Here is a 25,100-nt window from a genome sequence, read left to right as displayed (position 1 = left end):
AGCTTTGTTCATCTCCCTTGTTGGTGCTGGCTTAGAAGATGGGAGAGAATGATCACTGAGATAAGTCCCCGACCGCCTTCCCAGTTTTAAGGCTGTTTCATAGGTGTGTGCATCCCCATGCCTGCTAGCTGATGTTTAGAACTCCTTTAAACTTCCTAATTACTTGTTTGCCCTTCCAGTTCAATAAATCAGTGCTTGTTATGATAGCCACCAGCTGAAAAGATAATAACTATGATTCTTGGGCACAGCTACAGGGCTTGTCTTTGCTGGTGCTCATTAAAGGGTTAGCATTCTGTTGTAGTTGAACTCTATTGGAGATGCCCAGTGTTAGATGGATTTTCCCTTTGTTCTTTGCCCTGAAGGCTAGTGAGAGGAACATACTATTATTTCTCTTGCGTGTATACCAGAAGCCCGTTTTTTAAAAAATCATCCTGCTGTAATCAGGAATGGACGAATTCTCTGAAGGTGAACTTTCTGTTCATATAGTGTGATTGTGCAGGCTGTGCTCAGTATCGCTGTGGTTTGAGTGTAGAATGTCCCCTCTAGGTTTGTGTATTGGGGCCCGTCATCAACTGTTTGAGAAGGCTGTGAACCATTAAGTGGGGGAGCCATGCTGGAGGACATGGGTCACCGAGGGTGAGGCACAAGCCTTCAAGTTTTATACACCCCATCCTGCCTCCTGCCAGCTTTCTGCTTCCTGACTATCATGGCAACTTGACCTCACACTCAGCCACAATACCTTCCCCTCTATGATTGTCTCCATCAGTGGTTCTCAGCCTAAGCGATGACTCCTTTGACAACCCTCTTACAAGGGTCGCATATCAGATTTTCTTTATATCAGATATTTACATTACAACTCAACAGTAGCAGAATTACAATTCTGAAGTAGCAACAAAAATAATCTGCTCACCACAACATGAGGAACTGTATTAAAGGGCCATAGTGTTAGGAAGGTTGAGAACCACTGGTCTTTATCACTTCATAAACTAAGCCAAAATAAACCCTCCTTCCCCTCAGTTGCTGTTTGTCAGAGCCCAGCAATTAGAAAAATGGCCAATACGGTGATGGGTAAACATGGAGGACATCAAGAGAATCAAGAGAAGAAAATGGGAGTTAAGGAACCAGCAGGCCACTTTGGTTACAAGCAGCAAAAATAAATATTGTCCATCCAGAAGTTTTACAGGGAGAGTTTGTTGGGGAGGGGAAGTCTGGCGGGCAATGTATTTGCAGGATGGAAGGGCGAGGTGGAAGATCAAATGGAGCAGCCAGTCTCAGAAAGGGGCAAGAGCCTGAGCAGCCATGGTTCCCTTGGCAGCAGCTTGCAGGTGGTTCCTTCTTGGCACCATCATCTCAATGAATGAGCAGCAGGGTTTTCATTTTCAAAGAGGAAATTCCCAAGAGAAAAAGCTTTGCAGCAACTTATGGTAGACAAGGGCCACAAGTCAGTCTTTCTAAGAAAGTGTCTTCCAAATGAATCTTAAATAAGATCCAGAAAGCACTAACCATAAAGGAAAATAATCCATAAATTAGATCACCTATGAATTGAAAGTATCTGTTAATTTAAAGCCATCTTATTAAGGAAATTAAAAGCAAGCCACTGTGTAGGAAGAAATGTTGCCAGTAGGTATAGCTGAACCACTCACATGTAGAACATAAACAAACTGCTCTGCATCAGCAGGAATATAGCAAACAACAAACAGAAGCCTTGTAATGATAATGCCGTGGGCTGGCAAGCTGGTTTACCAGGAAAATGTGCTTGTCAGGTAAGCCTGGTGACCTGAGTTCGATCCCCAATTCCAGGTAAAGGTGGAAGGGAAGAACCACCTCCACAGAATTGTCCTTTGACCTCCATGTGCGTGCTACGGCACGCCCGCTCCACAATCATGCTCTCTCACAATAATAATAGACATTACTTTTAAGAGGCACTTTCTAAAAGAAGATAGCCAGATAACCAATAAAACATGCAATAAGGTGCTATGCAGCCCTGATTAATTTTCAGTGAAAGCCAAATAAATCTACCACGACATACCGGATGGGCACCATCGTAGCTGAAGTGAAAATGGCAGGCAATATTAAGTATTAGCAAAGGTACAGACCAGCAGAGCTCTTAGACACTGGGGGTGGGAGTGTAAGTCGGTGCAGCGACTTCGCACACTGGATGACAGACCGGTCCTGCTTAGTAAAGCATAGTGAGAATTTCTGATTTCTTTAAAAGCACAGAAATGTTATAGGAATATGTTTTTGTTTCAATCCCAGGTGTGGGGTATGGGACCGCTTCAGATTGTACACAGCAGCTAACTATGATCTGGCTCATGCTTTGGCAGGGGCATGATTTGGCCAGCTGAGCATAGTTTGTGCTTGGAATTTGGGGGACTTTTGAGAGGGTATAGAAATGTCAGAGCTTCGAGAAGCAGGGAGGCTCATGCTCCTTCTGCTGCTGCTGGTTGCTGTTTGCTCCTGTTACTGTTTGCTGTGCCTGCTGCTGCTGTTGCTGCTGTTGAAAGGTTACTGTTTGTTCCTGCTACTGTTGCTGGTTGCTGGTTGGTGCTGGTGCTAGTTGCTGTTGCCAGTTGCTGTTGCTTCTGCTGCTGGTGCTGGTTGTTGGATTGCTGGTTGCTGTTTGGAGATAACCTGACAATGAAGATCAAATTTTCCCCAAGGAGCTCGATGCCCCTAATCAGTAGGAAGTAGACTAATGATATCAACACCTCCTTTTCCCTCTAGCCTTCTTTCTTTCCTACCTAGTCTTGGGGGTTTGGAAGGGAAAGGAGTGGTATAGGGACTTAGGGAAAAAGAACTCAATAAAGTAGCCAAAAGTCTGGCTACACCAAAGTAAGTACAAAAACTGAGGCACTGGCTATAATTTCCTAAATATAGAAACATCAAATATCTATAAATAGTCCCAAGGGATAGACTGTCTTCTTCATGCATTTCAATATAATACAGAAGTGTTCATATATTACACACAACAGCATGAATGAGTGTCATGAACATAAATAGCATATACTGTCTGGTTTTACTTATGTAAAGTTCAAAATCATACAAGGTACTCTATGTTGTTAATAGTCAAATAGTGATCATGAGAAAAGGGCAGTTGGCAGAAAGAATGGAGAAAAGTGAAGTCTTTCTGGCTTCAGGCTGTGTTCTGGGTTGAGATCCATTAATGTCTTTACAAAGCTTTAAACATAGATAGGATTTCTGTTCTTTTCTGTGTGTTTGATCTTTTAATAAACATAATATTTGCAAATATAAAAGGAAAAGCTGGGCTTGGTGTACTTTTAGACTAGCTAGGGTGCCATAGCAAATTCCAGGTCTACCTGAGCTAAATGGGGAGACTGTGTCTCAAACAAACAAGCAAAAACCAGAAATGAAAAAAAGGAGGGAAGGCAGAGACATGAGATAAGAAAGGCTAAGTCATCATTGTTTGTATTTGAATCCTGATTCTAACTATGCATTACTTATTAAAGGGTGACAGTGGCAGTACCTACCTCAGGACTGTTTTAGTGTTTAATTGCTGTAGAGAGACAGCATGACCACAGCATGCTTTCCTTTATGACTTATAAAGGAAAACATTTAATTGGGGCTGGCCTACAGTGCAGAGGTTTAACCCATTATCATCACGGCGGGAAGCATAGCAGTGTGCAGGCAGACATGGTGCTGGAGAAGGAGCTGAGCATTCTACATCTGGATCTCCAGGCAGCAGGAAGAGAGAGTGGGCCACTAGGCCTGGCTTGAGCTTCTGAAATCTCAAAGCTCCCCCCAAGTGACACACTACTCCAACAAGGCACTCTTTATGGACCTCAAACCACCACAGGGTCTTATTAGATGGATTCAGTAACAGTCCACATAAAGTGCTTAAAACAGTATAACAAAAAAAATGAATCCTATAATACATAATTGGGTAGTGACTTGTCCCTATAATATGTGCTGGTGGAGCAAGGAAGTATGGACCGGGCATCCCTAATCCGAAAGTCTGGAATATTCTAAACTCCAAAGCTTTAGAAACAGACATCACACTAGAAGTACTCAGCTCCACTCCCGAAACACATTCAAGTTATTTAAAACGTATGAAATTCCTTTGGGGCTGTATGTATGAGGTGCATATGCAACAGAATGAGTTTTGTATCAAAACTTTGGTCTAATCTCTGAGCCGTCTCGGCGTATTTACCAATATTCCAGAATGACTATTTCTGGGCTCAACTGTTTATTCTGTACAGCAGCCTGGCCTTGAGGCAAGGTTAGAATCATCACCCATAGAGATAAGAAACCACTGGGAATTCCAGATTAACCACGCATTGGTAAGAAAAGTATGAATTTGGAGCTGGAGCGAGCATTCATAGCTCCTGAGAGGACTTGAGTTTGGTTCCCAGCACCCACGTCTGGAGGCTCACAACCACCTCTAACTCCTGCTCCAGGGGATTAAAATGCCCTCTGGCCTCCAAAGACACCTGCGCTCACCTGGTGCACAGAAACTCTTGAGTTCTACACAAGGAGTGATGACTGCGGTAACTCATGGGGTGGTTATAGGAGCAGATTAGTGTTCCCCCTGCAGGGATCTGACTGAAAGGAAGTACAAAGGCTGTTGTTTCTCACAGAGATTCTGGGGACATGAACGGGTACAGGTATGAATATCTTATTTGTACCTTTCCCTCTGTGTGCTTACTTCAGGGAGATGGTTTTGAAGCTTTTATGCACAGACGAGTTGCTTGAACTATTTTTTTTCTTCTCCTGTAGACTATGAAAGCTCTCCTCATTCTCTTCAGGATGAGTTAAGTCAGAGCGCTGTAGTGTTTCTTGTTACCTCATCAGTTTTCTAGGGGACAGTGACAAATTGGGACGGATTTCTTCCTGTCTTGAGATTTGAAGCCCCTCCCAGGGCTCTGCTTTGTTCGTGGAATGACCTCGTGTCGTTGTGAATGGACCTGTCACTGTGAGTTAGTTTGGTAGTGCAATGACTCAACCACTGGGGCAAAGGGCGCTTCTGCTTATCAGTGCTATGGCTTGATGCCTGTCCCCACCATGCTGTTGGCTTCCTTTTCCCGTGTTTACTCACAGACGCACCTGCAGGTGAGCCCACAGCCCGACCCAGTACATATTTAATGGGTCCAGGCAATAGCTTAGATTTGGATTCTAGTAGAGCACTTAATAATGAATTAAAAACAGCATAGAAGATGAAATAAAATGAAATGCTGGAGCTTTTACTTTCAAATTGTTTATAGTCCAGTAATAAAGTACGTCTGTTTCTTCCGAAGGCTCCAGTTTTCCTTTCCTTGTTCTCTCCTCATCCTCTCCTTGGCACATGTCACTTCACATTCTCATCTCATTCCTATCTCCTCTCAGAGTAGCATTCCATATAAGCAGGCTAAAAGCCATTTGAGTCAGTATCTCTCCAACAGCAGCCATCCGTTCATAGCCTTGTTCACACCCACTCAGAGCCATTGACAGCAGTGCATTCTGTTTATTATAATTGCAGAAAGAGCTATTTATTAGATGTCCGTGTTCTATGCCAGGTACTTGCCAGGAACTGGTCCACATCATTACCACATTCCACAAGGCATCATTTAATAAGTGAGAGCCTGAGGTTCGGTAAGTGGCACCAGCTTTCTTCCCACACGGCCTGTTCATGGCACAGTACAAGCCCCCATTCTCCTTGGCGTTTCATGTACCTCATAGAGCTGGGTGAGCTGTTTGCTCTGCTGATTCCGTCGTGTAAATGCCCATCTGCCATCAGTTTGTCGGTTGCACGTATGCAAAGCTATGTGGTTGGTTCTATGATCTCTGGCATCATGGGCATGTTCTTTCTTTCTTGATTCTAGTTTGACTCAGCTGTCAGCCAAGAGCCAAGTGGGCCTTGCTTACAGACTCTTAGCTCATAGTTTAGAAACACTTTAGTGTTCAACAGGAATAGCCTGCCATGCCATCATGGGGGCACCATGCCTATGCTGCTATCTATATTAAAATCTTTGGTGCACCTGAGCTTTCTAGCCTCTGCAGGAGGAGCCCCTTAGTATTGAGAAAGCTGTGCTATTTTGGTCCTGCCTCACCAGGCTGGCTCTCTCTGAATGACTTAATACCTATTACTAGCATCTGTTCTCGACACTTGCAGATGGGCATCCCATGCTGGTTAGGATGAGTATTGCTGTGAGCTGGGCACAACGCCAGCAGCTGATAGGTAAATACTTCTGAATGGATAGTTAAGGAGGCATCCGCTGTTCTCTCTCATGCCCTAACGTTCTCATCTGCTGTTCTCTCTCATGTCTCTAACGTTCTCATAAACCACTCAGAGAGAGCCAGTGTCTGCTCAGTCCGCAGGGCCGTGCCGTAGGTTAGGGCTCAGGCCCTGTTCAGTTGAGGAGGGGGTCTCAACGCTGGCAAGTCGCTGTTGATTTCCTGGCCAATACTCCCTGTAACAGTGCAGTGCAACGGACTTTTCTCTGCCTTCTCCTCTGTGACTAACTACTTGCTAGCCAGAGCGGGGACCCAAAAAGCACGGCAGAGCAGGCCAATGTGTAATGTGACCTGGGTGTAGGTCTGGGTGTAGGTTGGGACTCAACTCTGCTTGCAGGGTTACCGGCCTCTGACAGCCTGGCTTGGAGTTCACGGTGACTTTCCCAGTGGTGACTTTCTAAGGCTGCCTGCCAGGTGATGGGGTTTACGCCATCTGATACAGCTGAGGTTTTTGTGGCCTAGAGCGGACGCCCCTCTCACACTGGACTTGGTGGCACGGGAAGTGGAAACACAAGTAGGCTCTCGTTTCCAGCTGCTGTGCTTTGTTTTTGTAGACTAGGAAGTCATTCCCTAGAGAGCCATAAATCCTTTATTGTTCATTTCCTCTTCCCTAAAGGGAAGCGTCTCTTGCTTGCTAGCAGTTCCAGTGGGTTTTGTCCTGGCTCTAATGCCCCTACCATGAGGCCAAAATCCCTGTCCTGTAAAAATAACATTATTACTTTTTCCTCTCTAATGACAGGTTCCTGGATAGATGGATCATTTTCTGCATATATTGAGATGGTCTCAAAAGTTAATATACATGGCAATGAATGTCACTATTTTTATTCTTTTGTTTTGTTTTGCTTTTTAAGACTGGGTCTCTCTGCGTAGCCCTGGCTCTCCTGGAACTCATTCTGTAGACCAGGCTGGTCTCGAACTCAGAGATGCCTCTACCTCCTTAGTGCTGGGATTAAAGGCATGCACCACCACCTCCTGGCTTATCATCTGGTGTTGATTACTAAGGTTAGAAACATATTCTGCCCATATTTTAAGGGGTCAGGAGGTGCCGGAGAGATGGCTCAGTGGTTAAGAACATTGGTTGCTGCTTGCAATTGCCCATAGCTCTAGTTCCAGGGGGTCAGATACCTTCTTCTGGCTTCTGTGGGTACCAGGCATGTATATGGTGTACATTGACATATGCAACCAAAACACTACTTTACATAAATCTTTAATTAAAAGAAAAAGCAAAAAACCTAAGTTATATAGCATGGCATTTTACAAATGGCATTCATGTGTCCCACTTGGGCCTCTCATCCATTTTCCAGTGTGTAAGTTATTATTTTCCTTAAAGGTAGGCAACTGAAACTCATAACTCGAGAGATGCCAGATGTGGTGGCACACACCTGTAATCCTAGCACTCAGCAGGTAGAGAAAGGAGAATCAAGGAGCTCATAGCCCCACCTTCCAAGGACCACCTGAGGGTGCATTAAATCCTGTCTCTCATCTCCCTAGTGAGGTCCTGTTCCCAAAAAAGGGGAACAAGAAAATTGCTTGAGATTGGCTAGTCCTGGTGACACTAAGTTATAGCCTCAACGCATTGTATAAAAGGTTACTCAGGACCAGACCCTGGCTGTAATATCACTCTTTCTTGGCTCAGATCTTAGCTTCTCTACTTGTGTGACTTTGGCTGATCACTGAACCTCTATGCCTTATTGTCCCTATCCCTAAAATATGGTTACAGTAGGGGCTGCTCCGGGTAGGTGTCTCAGGGTTCAACAATACCATCTGGGCTTCTCACAGATATACCTAGCAAGCAGTGGCCCGTGTTCAGTGAGGCTTAGCTTGACTTCTGCCATATATGCAAAGGTCAGGTAACAGATACCCACATACCACTCTGCTGTTTGTTTAGCTGCAAATGAGATTCAAGCTGATCCCCAGCAAATGCCCTAAGTATGGGGCACAAGGGTAGTGTTTTAAAGAGAAAAAGGCAGTCTGTTTGTCAACATTTCACAGCGTGTCACAGCTGGGCATGAAGCTTCAGATTTGAAAATAGCAGGCTGATCACATTTCTTCCTCTCTGTCTACGTAAGTGCCTGCCTTTAAATGTCAACGGGAATCAAATTTACTTCATTGAACCAACCCATCAGCATCATTCATCCTTTACCCAGCATCCTTCTTTGTTATTTTTCATATGACCTGCATGATCCCACAGAGGTAGCTAAATACTGCATATACATACCAGAACTGGTATTTGAATGGTTTACCCTCCAGCCCCTTTCAGTGACCCAGTGTGTGTGCTAATCAGACACTGCCAACAGCTCCTTTTTTCTTTTCTTTTGAGACAGGAACACATGTAGCTTAGGCTGACCTTGAACTTGGCCCGTAGCTGAAGCTGGCCTTAGAATGCTGCTTCTGTTTCCTAAGTAGTAGGAGCATAGGTATGGTGTCACCATGCAGAGCAAGCAGGCTCTAAAACTACACTTGCAGAGTGACACCCACACATGCATGTTTTTTGATGTTCGCATATGGAATATGCAGCTTGAATATAGCACACTGTGGTTGTGACACTGATCATCCCAAACATTGTCTATGTGCATGTCTGTATGTGTTTGTACCTTCATTTTATAGTTTGTTTCTTAAAAGTCAAAAAGTTTGCTATTTAGCATATATTTATAGGAACAAAATGTTACTGATTTTAGAACAAGGTGACTTGGAATATGTATCCACCACTGTGCTTTGAACCGAATTTGAATGTGAATATACTACTAGTTTCAATGCCATGGAATCCTGAGCCACTCACATCTGAAGCAAAAGCACACTCACCCCATGTTCCTAGGGACAAATGTTGAGTTAGTACTATCCCTGTTAAACTGGTGCTTTTAATATTAACAGTCGGCAGGTCAGGGTGAAGAGACGCAGGCACGCTGCATCCCAAGACTTTGATGTAGGTACTAAGCCAAGCCAACACTGGAGGAGACCAAAGCACCCTGGTGCTGAATAACAAGGGATCGCTGCTGGCCTCCTGGTCATGGGACACAGGTCCTTGGTCTCTATGGCCTCCGCCAGTAACATCTGTGCCTGGTGGGATCAGAACGGGAACTAAGCGTTTAATGAAGAAGACATTTTCAAATGGACCGCACGGAGGGCCATGTAGCCACTACCCGGGTGGCCAGCCTTCTGCTATGTATGTATGCCAAGGAGACTGTAAGCTGTGGAATGCTCGAGACCAAGGCCCAGGGCTTCAAGCAGTACCTGGAGGAGCCCCTCACCCAAGTAGCAGCCTCATAACAGTGTGCCCGAAGCTCAACTCTTTTTCAATTTTTTAAAATAATGTATTCACTTTACATCCCGATGGTAGCCCCCTCTCTCGTCTCCTCCCAGCCCCAGCCTCCCTCTGTCTTTCCCCCAGTCCTCCTCCCATAGTCCTCAGAAAGGGGGAGCCCTTCTCCCCTACCATCTGACCCCACCTATTAAGGCTTATCAAGATTGCCTGCATCCTCTTCCCTCTGTGGCCTGGCAAGGCTGCCCCACCAGGGGGAAGTGATCAAAGACCCAGCAATAGAGTTCATGTAAGAGACAGCCACTGTATCCCTTATTAGGGAACCCACATGGAGATTAAGCTATCTATTGGCTACATCTGAGCAGAGACTCTAGACCCTCTCCATGTGTGGTCCTTGGTTGGTGCATCAGTCTCTGCAGACCACCCTGGACCCAGATTTGTTCATTCTTTCTATTGGTCTCCTTGTGGAGCTCCTTTCCCTTCCAGATCTTTTTACACCCCTATGTTTCCATAAGACTTCCTACTCTTTCATCTGACACCCATCAGAATGGCTAAGATCAAAAATTCAAGTGACAATACATGCTGGTGAGGATGTGGAGAAAGGAGAATACTCCTTCATTGCTAGTGGAAGTGCAAACTTGTACAACCACTGTGAAAATCAATCTGGCACTATCTCAGAAAACTGGGAAGCTATATCACTCGTGGGCATATACCCAAAAGATGCCCCACCATTCAATAAGGATATGTGTTCAACTATGTTCATAGCAGCTTTATTTGTAATAGCCAGAATCTGGAAACAACTTAGATGTCCGTCAACAGAGGAATGGATACAGAAATCGTGGTACATTTATACCATGGAATACTATTTAGCCATTAAAAACAAGGAGATCATGAAATTTGCAGTCAAATGGATAGAACTAGAAAAGATCATCCTGAGTGAGGTTACCCAGGCCCAGAAAGACACACGTGGTACATACTTACTTATAAGTGGATATTAGCCATATAATACAGGATAACCATACTACAATCTATAGACTCCAAGAAGTTAAATAACAAGGAGGACCCTAGCGAGAATGCTTAATTCTCATTCAGAAGGGCAAATAGAATAGATACCAGAAGTGGATGAAGAGAGGGAATAAGATGAGAGCCTATAGTGATGACCTCTGTAAGACTCCACCCAGCAGGCAATCAAAGCAGATGCTGAGACTCACAGCCAAAATTTCAACTCTTAAAAAGAAGAAGAAATATTAACAGTTGACAGTTATTTCTCACAGTTTTGGAGGCCAAAAAGTCCAAAATGAAGGTGCCAGAAAGTTCAGTAACTAGTGAGGTCCTGGTCTTTACTTTCAACATAGCACTGTGGGGCTCACAAGGCAGAAAAAGCAGAAGGGCAAAAGGGCCGAGTGGTTTCCTACAACCCTTCTGTAAGAGCCCTGTGTTGTACTTGAGAGCCAAACTCACATGAGTTACTCATGACTTAAAGGCTCACTTCATAAAACTATCATACTGGGTCTTAGATTCCAACATTGCTTATTGGTAAAGTACACACATTCAAACCATTAAAGATGGGCGACTGGTGAATTTAGTAGCACCTGTTGGTTCAGGATGTATGAGATACATCAGCTCTTGTACTTCCTGTTCTCCTTTTCTGTAGCTACCTGACTTCCTTTCCCAGGATAGTCATGATCTCTAAGAGACTTGAAAAGGCCACGGTGCCTTTGATTTATATTTTCAAATAAATCCTTATTCCAAGAATGCTTTCAAATTATTATTGTTGTTGTTGTTATTTTGGTCAGGCCTGCTTTCTAAATTTTCTGGTTTTCTGCTAAGATGTGATACCCGCTCACCTAGGACTGACTCATTAAAGCAAAATAAAAGAGAGGAAACTCATTTGTAACCTGAAATTACTTTGATATTCAAATAGCAGTCAGGAGCATAGCCAGGTAGTGTCTGATCACTGTGAATGATGAGAAGCAAGTTCATGCGTGTAATTTCTTATTTACTTCCCAACAACCCCATGGACTAGCCCAGGCATGATGACTGTTCCATATTATGGTAAGCAAATTGGCACGAGCCCTTAGTAGAGCTGGCTAGATACAATACCTCGTGTTCCATGGTTTTACTAAAGGCCCTGCAATGCTAAGTGTCTCTCTCCAAGATCTTCCCCAAGAGTTTACAGACTTGGAGAAAAAAAAAACAAAAAAAACATGATATTACCAAATACTGACCTAATGTTTACCATATATATCTATATGATGTTATATATATCTTTCATATCACACATATAATTATTATGTAATATTATACCAATTCAGTCTTCCCTCCATCTTAAGAGCACTTGAGGATGCTAGGGCCTCAGTGTTTAAGAACAGCCAGGAGATGAATATGCAGGGAAGGAGTACATCCTCTCAACCAAATTAACAAGCATGAGGTCAGGTTTGCCCAGGCCAACAGTGTTGATTTCTTTTCCCTGAAAGAATCTCTGGGAAATTAAAAAACAAATAAGCAAACTCATTACTTTCAAACTTAAGAGTTTCAGGTGTGCCTTCTGTATTGCCCAGACAATAACAGAACTGTTCCATCACTCTGTGGAAAGTGTGAGCGTAAGAGAAGAGTAAGGAAGCTGAAATATTTTTGCCCAGCAGCCAGACAAGTCCGAAGTGGTCTAGCTAAGAATACCTATCTACCCTTAGACCCCACAAGAGTCTGTGTTACTTGGCTGCTAAAGAGCTTGGATGGCATGTAAAAGAAGCCAATTCAACTAAGCAAAGATGCTCTGTTCTAAGGATAAAGTAATGTGTAGAATAAATAGAAAAGCTAAGGGAAATTGCCATGTCGACTTACACTTTGTCACAAAACAGCCCCAGGTTTAGTGGCTTAAAACCATCATTTGCTTAGGTCATAGTGCTGTGAGTCAGCAATCTGGACAGGGTTTGACCATCCCAGGGTGTGAGGGTTAGCTGGACCCCTTGGAGACTTGCTCATGGTCTAGTCAGTTGACTGCCTAAGCACAGTGTCAGTTCTCTTCCCTCCCCCCAGAATGCCACCCACTCAATGGTGTCAGGGTCTCAAGCACTGGAAAAATGTTAAACACAAATGTACAAGCGTTTTTCAAGTTTCTGCTTGCAGTGCGTAATTTCATTCTTAATGAGAGCACATCACACACAGGTCCATCCTGTCAGTGGGGACAGGATGGACCCAGAGCATGGATAGAGATGGGAAACATCCCTGGCCCATTTTGGTGTCTCCCACGTATGGTTGTGAAACTTGTCAGCTTTGTTGCTATTTTATTATTTTATTTTATCTTTTGAGGTGCTGGGCATTTAAATCCAGGTCCTTGTGCAAGGAAGTTAGCAAGAACTCCACCACTGAACTACATCCCCAGCCCCTGGCTTTCTGAGACAGGTCCTCGCAATGGTGAACCCTCCATGTGTTCCAAGCGCTAGCATTCCAAGCTTGTGCCACTATGGTCCCTCTCAAGACGATGTTAACTCGAGTGCTGCGGGCTTTTTAGGGATCCTTCATCTGAATAACTTAGCCCCTAGCATCTGCATGTCTGAATTAATCCATTCAAGATTTCCAAAAGGATTCTTTGTTGGAGACACATATATTGTGGATGGAGGTCCTCGTTTGGCAATCTGTAAACTGAAAGGAGAAAAGTTCCCCAATGGACAGTTATGAAGGTATAATGAAGAGCGGCTCAGAGCAAGCATAGCAACCTCCTCAGCACACACAGCTCATGACGTCAGTGTGGTCTTTCTCCAGGCCTTGCCGGAACTGTAGGACTTTCCTGGAAGCAACAGTAACGACCTATTTGGTGGACATCAGATTTGAACATTTAACTCAGAAGATGCTTGCTATAATGCTAGTGATGTCCCCGCATGGGTTGTAATCTAATAGGCATCCCCTGCTTGCCAGGGCTATATATTCATCAGACACCAGGTCTAAGACTTTGTAACACGCGGCCTGGCAGCAACTATTTGTTGGAATCAGTGTTAAAGTGTCCATAGAACTAGAAGGCTAGCTTTAAAACTTTATAGGAAACAGAGGGGAATGGTGGAGCCAGCTTTGCATTCCCGGCAGCAGAGAAAGCCTGAATAGGGTGAGAATGCCTCTGATTGAATTATTGCCCAAATAAATAGAAGTGCTTAGGGGAGTAATAGGTCCTATTTGCGATGAACACTTTTCCTCTTGGACTGACAGGAAAGACCATTTTTCTGATTACAATGGCCATTACAAAGGGTAGGGAGTGGGTGCTGTGTGTGTGTGTGTGTGTGTGTGTGTGTGTGTGTGTGTATACATGTATACCATGAAAACCTAGTCCTAGAAGTTAGCTTTCTCCAAATGTTTGATCATGTTTCTTTAAAAGTTTAATTATGAGCATCTAATACACCTATATATTTATTGACAAAGTGTATTTTGTCTATAAATGGTAAACAGTAGATGTTTTAGTTAATGTTTCATGATACTAGGAAATAGATATATTTTAAAAAGGAAACAAAAATGAAGATTTTAAAGTCTTCGCCTGCCACACCACAGCGAATCGTGCAGTGCCCCTCCTCCCTGAGACTTCACCACTAGTTCAGAGACTTCTCATCTGGACCACTCACCTGGCACATCTGCAGCCTCCTAGTAGCTCTCTTCCCTCCCTCCCTCCCTCCCTCCCTTTTTAAATTTTTTATTCTCTGTGAATTTCACATCATGCATTCATATCCCGCTCATCTCCCCATTCCTGTGTATCCCACCCTCTGCCCTTGCAACCTCCCCCTACTGAAAGAAAAAGAAATTGAAAAAATAAAGTAAAATGAAAACCAGATATCTTGTTGTGGAAGCTGCAGCGTGGCACAGCGTGGCACAGCGTGGCACAGCGTGGCACAGCGTGGCACAGCGTGGCACAGCATGGCACAGCGTGGCACAGCGTGGCACGCAGTGCACCCTTTTGTCCACACATCCTTACTTGCGCGAGTTCGTTACAATGAGACATTGGTCTGTTTCGAGCCCTCTGTCTTCTGCTGCACTACCTCACCGGGACTTCTCCCAGAAATCCTGTTGTTGCCCTGTGTTGTGGAGATCCTGCAGCTTTGGATCTGCAGTACAGGCCCTTTCACATGCTCCAACGATTCATAGATGGGGTAGATGTTGGGGTGGGCAACTCAAAGCCCTGAACCAAAGCCGAATTGGTCAGTCCTCTAGCTCTCATGCGCCCACACTACCAGGAAATGCTCTCGAGCACTGGCTAGCCCGCTCAGTGCCACAGCCAGCAAGGGATGGGGCCAACTTTCCCTCTGCCACACCCTCAGGGCTGGCTTACCTGCCCCCATGCCACCAGGGCATGTTCCACTGTGCTGCCCAGGTGAGGTGCAAGGCCCTCTCTTCTGAGTGCTGCCCTAGCAAGGGGCGGATCCAGCCCTCCCTATGGCCTGACGCTGGCCCCACATTTTTATGTGGGTGCTGGAAACTCGGAGCCTCATGCTCGCGTGACAAGTATTTTGCCAACTACGCCATCTCCCCAGCCACATGGGCCAAACATTCTTTTTACATTCATTTGTTTTTGTTTTTGAGACAGGGTCTCTCTCTACATAGCTCTGGCTGTCCTTGAACTTACTAAGGACCTCAAACTTGAGATCCACCTGCCTCTGCATCCTGAGTGCTGGAATTAAAGGTGTGCATCACCACACCTGCCCGGACCACATATTCTTAAATTCACTGTCCTAAATAGAAATTCTCAAAACTGACAGCATTATTGGGTGATGCTGAAGTCTATGGAGGACTGGGGAGCATCTCCAACCGCTCAACTGTCATGTAGTAGAGCAAGCTCAGTCCGACTCAAGAACCTAACTTTTACCCTTTTCTGCTCGTGATAGCTCAGAGTTGGCAGTAGAGCCCAGCATGGCCTCAGGAACTCAATCAAGCATTCGTACAAACCCCTTTAAGGTAGCCTTTCCCTTGTGAGTCTTGTGTCCACCCAGGAAACCCTTCTCTCTATATATATATCTGCTGAAAGATGTGCCTGTGTGAGCAAGTCAGGAAAAGCATTGAGCAAATGAATCATCCGGAAACAGTTAATAACTCTTTTCCTAGATTATCTTAATGCTGTTGCTCATAATTTTTGAGAGACTTAGAAGTACACCTAAATCTCTATATGCTAAATGAATCCACAGAATTGTTAGAAATTAGGGACTTCCCCCCCCCTTGTTTGTCTAAGATACTGTCTTGATATGCTCACAGGTTTAAATTTTTGTAAGGTTTATTTATTTTATGTGTGAGTGTTTTGCCTGCATGTATGTATGTGTGCAGTCCACGTGTGTTCCTGATGCCCTCAGAGGTCACAGGTAGGCATCAGATCCCCTGGAGCCACGGCAGTTGTAGCTGCCATGTGGATACTAAGAAGTAAACCCAGGTATTCTGCAGGGGTAGCAGGTGCTCTTTAATCACTGAGTCATCTTCCTAGCTTCTGTTTTTATTAATTGCTTTCTATGAGATTGTCTCCTCTGATCTTGGTGAAAGAGAGTCGGGCAAATGAAAACAAATTATGCAGCCCAAATCCATTTGGAAAGAAATGGCTTGTTGCATACATGAGATATTTGGTTACTTTGTTGTTGCCTCTGTTGTTAGAAAAGCAACATGAAGAGACGTGAATTTGGGGTAACCCAGGAGACTGAATCTGTAGAGGTCTTTCCAGCTTATGGGGCTTTCAGCTAACCTAATAGGTGGAAGTGGACCCCCACCAGGACTGCCGGGATGTCTTTAAGAATCTATATTACAGCCTAACAAAGTAAGTGAATGGAAGTTACCCAGACCTAGAGCGTCTGTTCCACTCATCCCTACACATGTGAGCACAAGTGTATGTGACAATGTATAAGAGCTCCCGGCTCTGCTTATGGTCCTCACCACCACACCCCAAACAAATTAACAGAACAAACTTTGATGAATCAGAACTTACCATCACTAAGGCTTACAGAGTGAAAATACATAGAGGACTGTGAGGGTGAAAGTACTTGTGAGGGCTGGGGTGATAAGTCAAGTGATGAAGGGCTTGCCGTGTAAGCATGAGTGATTACCAAAACCCAGAGAGAAAGAATGGATAGGTACATACATCATACAAACATACATACATACCTATGTGATAGGTAGGTGGATGGATGGATGGATGGATGGATGGATGGATGGATGGATGCAAGCAAGCCATAATGATACACACTTGTAATCTCAGTGCTGGGGAGCTGGAGACAGGCAGATCCCTGGTGTTTGCTGGCCAGCCAGCTTTGCCTACTAAATGAGCTCTAGGCTAGTGAGCAACTATTTCAAAAAACAAGATAGACCGTACTTGTGGGATGACAGCAGAGGTTGATCCCTGTCTTCCACATGCACATGTATGTGCACACACATAAGAAGTGCTATCTATGAGAAGAACAGTAGGTACCAGCTCTGCAAGGGCATATACTGGTGCTATAACATGAGTGGGCTAAGAGTAGAACTGTACGTGACAAAGCACTGGGAGTGTTGTTGGCAGAGGCCCTGAGGAGACCTGAAATCTTCACTATTTGCATTTTGAGGGTCTCACCTCATAACCCAGGCTATCTTCAAGCTCATGGTCCTACTGACATTTGGTTACAGTGACATCTTTTGGTTTTTATTTCCTGCTAACATAACCAGGAGGGTAATGAAGTGCTCATCACTGGATGTTCTGATCTTCTGTAAATGTGTCCTTTTTCTGTAACCTAAGTACTACAACCCAAGGGTTGTAAAGGTGATAGGGTGGTGTGTCTTCAGTTGCTGAGCAATCCAGCATTTAGAGTTGTCTTATGCTTACACCAAACTTAATTTTACCTGCTCACTCAAGAGAGAGGATACTATTAGAAACTGATACCGCTGAACAACGTAAGCTCAGGATTCAGCTCCCTCAGCCACAGTTCAGTGTGTACTGGTTCACCCTAGACCTTCAGTAACTTCCGTGAGTTCACCTCAGGCATCTAGATATTCCTTGGAGCTCATCAATGCCTTGGGTTGTTGCTGGCACACACCTTCACATAGTTAGGAGGAGAGCGCACAAGGGTATGAAAGGACATGAGTGAGACTTGTGTGGAAGAGGAGTGCCGAGCTCTGATGACTCACCGCTCCACTGAGAGCACGGGCGCTGTAGTCATGCAGCTGCTTCTGGGGGTTTGCCAGTGCTCTTCCAGGAAGTAGTCTCCTGGGTCCCAGTCCTGGTGGCTTCTGGGCATCAGTCAAGATGGAGGCTCCTTCCCTTCCCTGCTCCATGCATTGCTCCTCTCAGTGACTTCTCTGAGGTTCTATCTGGTCCACTTACTCAGATTCTTTGACTCTTGCTGGTGACCCCCTGCTGGGTCATTGAAGTTGGTCCTTTCAGCCACAGTAAGATGTTATAGCATGTCTCTGTGAGCCAGAGAATGAGGCTTTTATCTGGACAGTAGGAGAAACTTAGATAAAGGAAGTGCACATTAAGCCAGGGAACCAGTATGCCCAGATTGATTGTTTACTCATTAGAGGACAAGACAAAAAGTTAAAGATACAGAAACTGAATATCGGGTAGTTATGAAAGAGCATTCCATGAACAAACAGGGGCCAAAGTTTGGAAGTCCAGAAAATGACCAATCCCTGGCCTTATGTAAGGATACACATTAGCAAGTGGCAGGACTAAAGAGAATATTCCTGAGCCATCTGACAGACTTCAAATCTGATGCCTGCTTTTTCCTGAGTGTCTAGTCAGCCACTCTTAAAAAGCAGAGAAAGGAACTGGAAGAAAACCCATGCCCATCATTTGAAAAAGGTCCTTGGTAAATACAAAGAAGTGTCTCGATGCACTGCCTGTTAAGTGTGCTCAATGGTAGTTTGATGCATTTGCTTCCTGCTTTCTGGGAAATTCTGACCCAGTAACATGACCATCATGAGAACATCTTCAGTACTGGACAGAACTTAGGACAGGTAGACAGAGTCAAACATCTGGCCCTGCTTTCACCATGGAGCTGAATTATCTCACTGCACTTAATAAAGTTACATGCTCCTTTCGGAAGTTCACCTGAGTAACTCTTTATCCCTTACACTTTGACGGTGACACAGTGTGATTCCTTGCCCAAAGACTTCTGTATAGAGAGAGGTCGGCCTTTGTCTAATCACCATCTTACTCCCAACTTAGACAGAGGCCCCTAAGAAGTTTATGTCAACATAACTCTTGCCAGTCCTAAATGGAAAAAGTTAATCAGATTTTACAGGAGAGAATGAACAGTAAGGAAATAATAGCTAACGGAAATTACAGCAAGATGACTTCTAATCTCATCGGCAAGGCAGTTTTTTTTAAAGGTTTATTTCTTTTTATTTTCTGCGTGTACGTGTTTTGCCTGCACAGATGTATGTGCACCACTTGAGCGCAGTACCTACAGCCAGAAGAAGGGGTTAGACCGCCTGAAGTTAGAGACACACATGGTTGTGAGCTGCCATGTGGCTGGCAGGAAGTGAGCTTTTAATCACTGGGCCTTTTGGCCCTGGGCACTTTTCTTCAAAGCACCAAACCACGGTCTTCTCAGTCAAATGAAGGGGTTAAGTTTTGCAGTCTCTAAGGGATGCCTACGCTCCTCTTTTCACATTGCAGATTGCTGTGTGGCTACTTAAGTGCCTCATGTTTTTATCGGAGGCTGGCTACAGTTCTAGGCATTTTCTCTTACATAACTATGGTTGTCTTTTCATGTTGAGAAACCTGCAGCAGAGAATCTTTGATCATGTCTCTCCCAGCAAACTCAGTGGGCATCTTGCAAATAGGTTTTCTGCATGATGGCATTACATTAATGAATTAGGTCAACAACTGGGGGTAGAAAGATAACTGTGTTCCGTATAGAGACTGTTAATCCCTCACATGAGCACACTTCCCCACAGGCCTTCAGCTTCATTAACATTGTGATCGCTTAATGTTGTGCAATCCTAATCTTGAAGGAATTCACCTCTTCCATTTAGTAGATGTCAGTAAAGATATTAGAAGCCTTTTTGGACCTTAGCAATCTTCCTGTAGTATAGATGGGGGACCTGGTCTTTAAATGTGGCCCTTGTTTAGCGGGCACTCAAATCATAACAAAAGCAGTTTTGAAGTAGCAGGTGGGAGAGTAATTAAACAAATAGTATTTTTTTTTAATAAAAGGAATCGCGGGTGATAGTTAAATTCACATTCAAGAATATATTAGCTTTTGCCTGTTTCAGACTGGGAAAAAGACCTAACCGTGACTCGTTCAACACAGACTGTAGCAAAGCTGTCTCCTTTCTGTAGGGTCCACAGCCTGTAGCCATCTAGGGATTCTTCTGTCTCTGCCCCCCAGCACCATCTTGCCTTAGGAGCACTGGTATGACAGACACATGGTACTGAACCTTGAGCTGTCAGAATTTGAACTCAGGTACTCACACTTGTGTGGCAGGCACGCTACTCACTGAGCCATCAATATCACATTGTTATTTGGTTTTGTTGTTGTTTTTAATCTTGCTTTTATTCCATGAGACATTTGCCTTCAAAGGGTTATGCAATACCATCCCATACCTTACCTAATGTTTTCAGACACGTAGTTACTTTTTAAATGAAGTATATTCTCCTACTAGTAACGGGAAGAGCAGCCACTAACCTATCAGGTAGGATTTAATATTTTCTTAAGTCAATAGATGGAAGACTGAGATACAGAAGCTAAAGATGTACCCAAAGTTAAGTAGCTTATTAAGATCCTGGTACATAATTAAAACACAAGCAATTCAAACTCCGATCATAGAGTCTTGTTTTTCCCTCCACAGCCCCTGATGGTTCTTCCGAGTTATAAACCTGGAGCCAGAGCATTATCTCAGGGTGACACAGGGCTGCATTTTAAGGGTGCAGCAGTTTATAGAATGTTTTTCTGTTGTTGAAATGTTTTTTAAAACTTCTCAGTGATCTAAACATTGCTATGATAAACATCCCCTCTGTACATGGGATAAACTTGGTTATTTTCTTAGGTGAATTCTTCTAAGAATTCTTGAGTCACTTTTTTTAAAAAAGATTTGTGTGTGTGCGCATGCTCGTGTGTGTGTGTGTGTGTGTGTGTGTGTGTGTGTGTGTGTGTTGTGTTAAGGATAGGGGATGTAGCCCAGTGGTAGAGTGTCTAGCCTGAGTGACAACCTGAGTTCAACTCTTAACACTAAAATAAATAAATTGTACTTTGAGCCCGATGCTTCAGCTTTCTAATGGCTAGAACTTCAGATAACTTGATTTTGAAAAGGAATTTATTGTAAGAAAATGATCTTCATTAGAGACAAGCCCTCTCTTTCCCCCTTTTTTTTTCTTTTTAACTTTTGTCTCAGGAGAAGATGAAGGGGGCTATTTGGGGGACAAGGTTTCCAACAGAAGGGAATCCCTTGGCAAGAGTATGAACAGCATTGGCAGAAAGCCACCCACAGAAGGAACAGAACTCAGCTTGTCTCCAGCCGGTGACTGGGGGTGAACTCAAGGCAGAAGGGATGGCCTTGGAGCTGCTGTGGCCAGCCAGGGACTGCATGGGTGGAGACGCTGCCTCACAGGGAGCCACACTGAGACTCCTGTGAGTCGGGAGACTCATGACTGCTTCAAAGAAGTTACTGTACCTTTCACGGACCCACAGTGTCCCCCTGTCCTTCATTACAAACACAGTAGTGATTAATAAATGCACAGGGTATAAATACTGTAAGCTTAGGTTGTTTCCTCCCCCATCCCCTTTCCCCCAGTAAATAAATCAAGTCTATGTCTACAGAAGCATGTCTGAGAGACAGTCTCATCTCTGCCATGTCACACACACACCTTTGTGCCCATTATATTCTGGGACGGCTTTGGGTAGGTATGCTCACATACCATGGTTATCTTGCCTCTTCAGAATGGGAGGGGTGTGTCTGTGTGTGCCTGTGTGTGTTTACCTACATTCAGTTCACCTCTTATTATAAGTATTTTTAGTGTGAGTTCTGAGATCCAAACTCAGACCTTTGAGTGTTCGAGACAAACATGTTACTGAGACCTTCCCCAACCTCAAAATGTCCTTTTTAACTTTTGAGACAGGACGTTGCCTTGTAGCCCCAGCTGGCCTGACTCTATGTAGCCCAGGAAAAAACTCAAATGTGTGTCACTCCTTTTTCAGCCTCCTGAGTCCTGGAGTTACGGGTGGATGCCAGCATGCCTGGCTCTCAAAATGACCCTTTCAATTAAGGAAATCGCTATCTGTTTGGATAAATTTCTTGGAAGAATGAGTAACAAGTCAGCCACCCTTCCATGTGCGCAGTTGTTCGTAGCATTGCTGGTTCAATATGGTTGGATATGATATGCATGGAGGATTAGTGAAATAGTCTTAAAACTCGAGTGTCTATTGCAAGTTGATCCCAAATGACTGGCATGATACACACACACACACACACACACACACCTGGAAACATAGAGCTACTGCTGTAGCAAAGTTTCTTCCCTTATCTAGGCAGCAAACCTCTGAGTGTTTTCTAAAAGCCTGTGTTTCCCTTCCTTCCCACAACTTCCTCATATACCATATACTTAGGGTCTTATGCTATACAAGTTTGGACCATTTTCTCATCAAACCCAAATCCTTTATTCCCCTCCTTTAAGGACCTATTAGGGCAATATTTTATTTGTAGTAAGCTTTTACATTGTAAAGTACATAAACCCAGAGGTGGAAACTTTTAAAGAAAAAAATAGAGATTATATCACGAGCATTTCCTCATTACTAAAAGCTTATAAACACTGTAACAGCTAGGTATTATTCCACTGTGCTTAAATGTCTTAAGTCACCTGTTTACTGCGCTACAATAAGGCAATGGAACCTGGGAGAATGGAGCCTAAAATGGAGGAGGACTAAAGAAAGTCTTATTCCAACAGGCAGCCTTTCTCAGAGCATCAGACAGTTTAAACTCTGAGGGCTAAGCAAGGTCACTCAAGTAAGGTTCTCATGAGTTCACGCCGTGTATGGTCATAAGAACAAGCTGCACATGGCAAAGCATGTTTTTCTAAAGAGGCACACGAACAACAAGTAAGCTCACTCCTATCCACCACACCTGGGAGGGGGACAAAAGCACATCCCAAGAATAATTCCAGGGTTTTGGAGAACCTGAGGTCACCCGTCTCTTTTCTCCTTTCCTTGGAGTTTTCTCACAAGCACTCAGAATCCCCCAACACAACTCCATTCTTGCAGCACATTCCAAGAGTCACCACACTATTTGTGTGAGTTTACACACACATTGAGTGCTCGACATTTTGTCACTCACACTTACTGATCACATTTGGGCCATAGTTAATTGAAGGATATATCCTGCCATGTCCTTCATATGACTGATAGAATAAATGTACATTTTAGAGTATAGATTTTTTTTGAGGAGTCTGTTTATATCATTTCACATAGGAGAGTCATTTCAATTTTTATAAATTAAGCACACACCCCCTAGAAGCTAAGTGCAAAGAAAATCCGTTTCACACATTAGGGCATCTGTCTTGACAAAGCCATCATGTTCTTACTGCATCTAATGTGGTGGCACCTCCGGCATGCCACTTGCAAAATCAGGAGACTTGTGCGCAGGTGAGGAACTTTGAGGCCCTCGAGACATATAATACCTGCTTGGGAATTCGCTGGGTTCTAGATAAAATTCTAGTAACCTTTGCCCTCACGGTTTCAATTTCCTATAACACTAAGATCCTCCTTGGCAGCTCCTCATGCCTTTTCCTTTTCCTTTCAGACAACTCCTCCTCCTTGCAGGAAGATGAAGAAGTAGAGATGGAGGCTATCAGTTGGCCGGCTGGCAGTCCAGCCATGAATGGGCACCCTGCCGTTCCACTAGTGACCACAGCTCGTTTCCCAAGCTGGGTCACCTTTGATGACAATGAAGCTGGCTGCCCTTTGCCACCGGTCACCTCTCCAGTGAAGACAAGCACTCCATCTGTTGCAACTGCCACCCCGGATGTACCTGTACCTTACAACTCAACTGGGTCATTTAAGAGGGACCGTCCCAAGAGCACATTGGTGAACTTCTCCAAAGTTCAGAAGCTGGACATTTCCTCCTTACACCGTCCACCTTCTGTAATCGAGGCCCCGCCCTGGAGGGCCACCAACCCTTTCCTGAATGAGACTCTTCAGGACGTACAACCTTCCCCTATCAACCCGTTCAGCGCTTTCTTCGAAGAGCAGGAACGGCGCTCCCAAAACAGTTCTGTTTCCAGTACCACGGGCAAAAGCCAAAGAGATTCTCTCATCGTCATCTACCAGGATGCCATCAGTTTTGACGATTCGGGCAAAAGCCAGTCCCACCCTGACGCTATTGAAAAGCTCAAACAACTGCATATTGAGGACCCTGATCACGTGGGCAGTACGGCCCTGCCAGATGATGACCCCGCAGCCTGGGTTGAACAAGAAGCTCATTCACCTGCCTCGGCTCTGACTCAGCCCAGGGATGGATGGCCAATGATGCTGAGAATCCCCGAGAAGAAAAACATCATGTCCTCCAGGCACTGGGGACCAATCTACGTCAAACTGACAGACAGCAGTTACCTGCAGCTGTATTACGAGCAAGGCCTGGAAAAACCATTCCGCGAATTCAAGCTGGAGATCTGTCACGAGGTTTCAGAACCCCGGCTCCAAAACTACGACGAGAACGGGAGGATCCACAGCTTGAGGATAGACCGCGTCACTTACAAGGAGAAGAAGAAATACCAGCCCAAACCTGCTGTGGCCCACACAGCAGAGAGGGAGCAGGTGATTAAACTGGGCACCACCAATTACGATGACTTCCTGAGCTTCATCCGCGCCGTTCAGGACCGTCTCATGGATTTGCCAGTGCTGTCCATGGACTTGAGCACAGTTGGCTTAAACTACCTCGAAGAGGAGATAACGGTGGACGTCAGAGACGAATTCTCCGGCACGGTAAGCAAAGGAGACAACCAGATCCTCCGGCACCGTGTCTTGACACGGATACACATTCTGACTTTCCTCTCCGGGCTGGCCGAGTGCCGCCTGGGTCTCAACGACATCCTTATCAAAGGGAACGAAATCGTTTCTCGGCAGGACATCATGCCCACCACCACCACGAAGTGGATTAAGCTCCACGAGTGCCGTTTCCACGGGTGCGTGGATGAGGACGTGTTTAACAGCTCCCGAGTTATCCTGTTCAACCCTTTGGACGCATGCCGGTTTGAGCTGATGAGGTTTAGGACGGTATTTGCTGAGAAGACCTTGCCCTTCACGCTCAGGACGGCAGCGAGCATCAATGGGGCGGAAGTGGAGGTGCAGAGCTGGCTACGGATGTCTCCGGGATTCTCCTCTAACCGCGACCCTCTCACTCAGGTTCCCTGTGAGAACATAATGGTCCGCTACCCGGTGCCCAGTGAGTGGGTGAAAAACTTCCGCAGGGAAAGTGTTCTGGGGGAAAAGTCTTTGAAAGCCAAAGTGAACCGGGGGGCAAGTTTTGGCTCTGCTGGAGCCTCTGGCTCTGAGCCTGTGATGAGAGTAACTCTGGGGACTGCCAAGTACGAGCACGCCTTCAACGCCATTGTGTGGAGGATAAACCGGCTGCCAGACAAGAACTCAGGTGGGTAGGGCTTCCCGTTTCTGGACAGAGCTGTAGGGAC

The 25,100-nt window shown here is 44.8% G+C and overlaps 1 protein-coding gene and 1 pseudogene across 4 annotated transcripts in view; both read left to right on the top strand.

Annotated features, from left to right (window-relative positions):
* Ston2 (stonin 2) overlaps positions 1-25,100 on the top strand; it is a 149,708-nt gene that overhangs the window by 110,733 nt on the left and 13,875 nt on the right. For all 4 annotated transcript variants that reach the window (XM_021657482.2, XM_060387993.1, XM_060387994.1 and 1 more), the window contains one exon: positions 23,216-25,060. In XM_021657482.2, coding sequence (XP_021513157.1) covers positions 23,216-25,060 — 1,845 coding nt within the window. The remainder of the gene's footprint in view (positions 1-23,215; positions 25,061-25,100) is intronic.
* LOC110561732 (ragulator complex protein LAMTOR2-like) lies at positions 1,717-14,108 on the top strand (annotated as a pseudogene).

Source organism: Meriones unguiculatus, chromosome 7 (assembly GCF_030254825.1).
Source record: "Meriones unguiculatus strain TT.TT164.6M chromosome 7, Bangor_MerUng_6.1, whole genome shotgun sequence".
NCBI classification, from domain to species: domain Eukaryota; kingdom Metazoa; phylum Chordata; class Mammalia; order Rodentia; family Muridae; genus Meriones; species Meriones unguiculatus.
The sequence above is the reverse complement of the archived record's forward strand: the minus strand, read 5'-3'. Positions and strand labels throughout refer to the sequence as shown.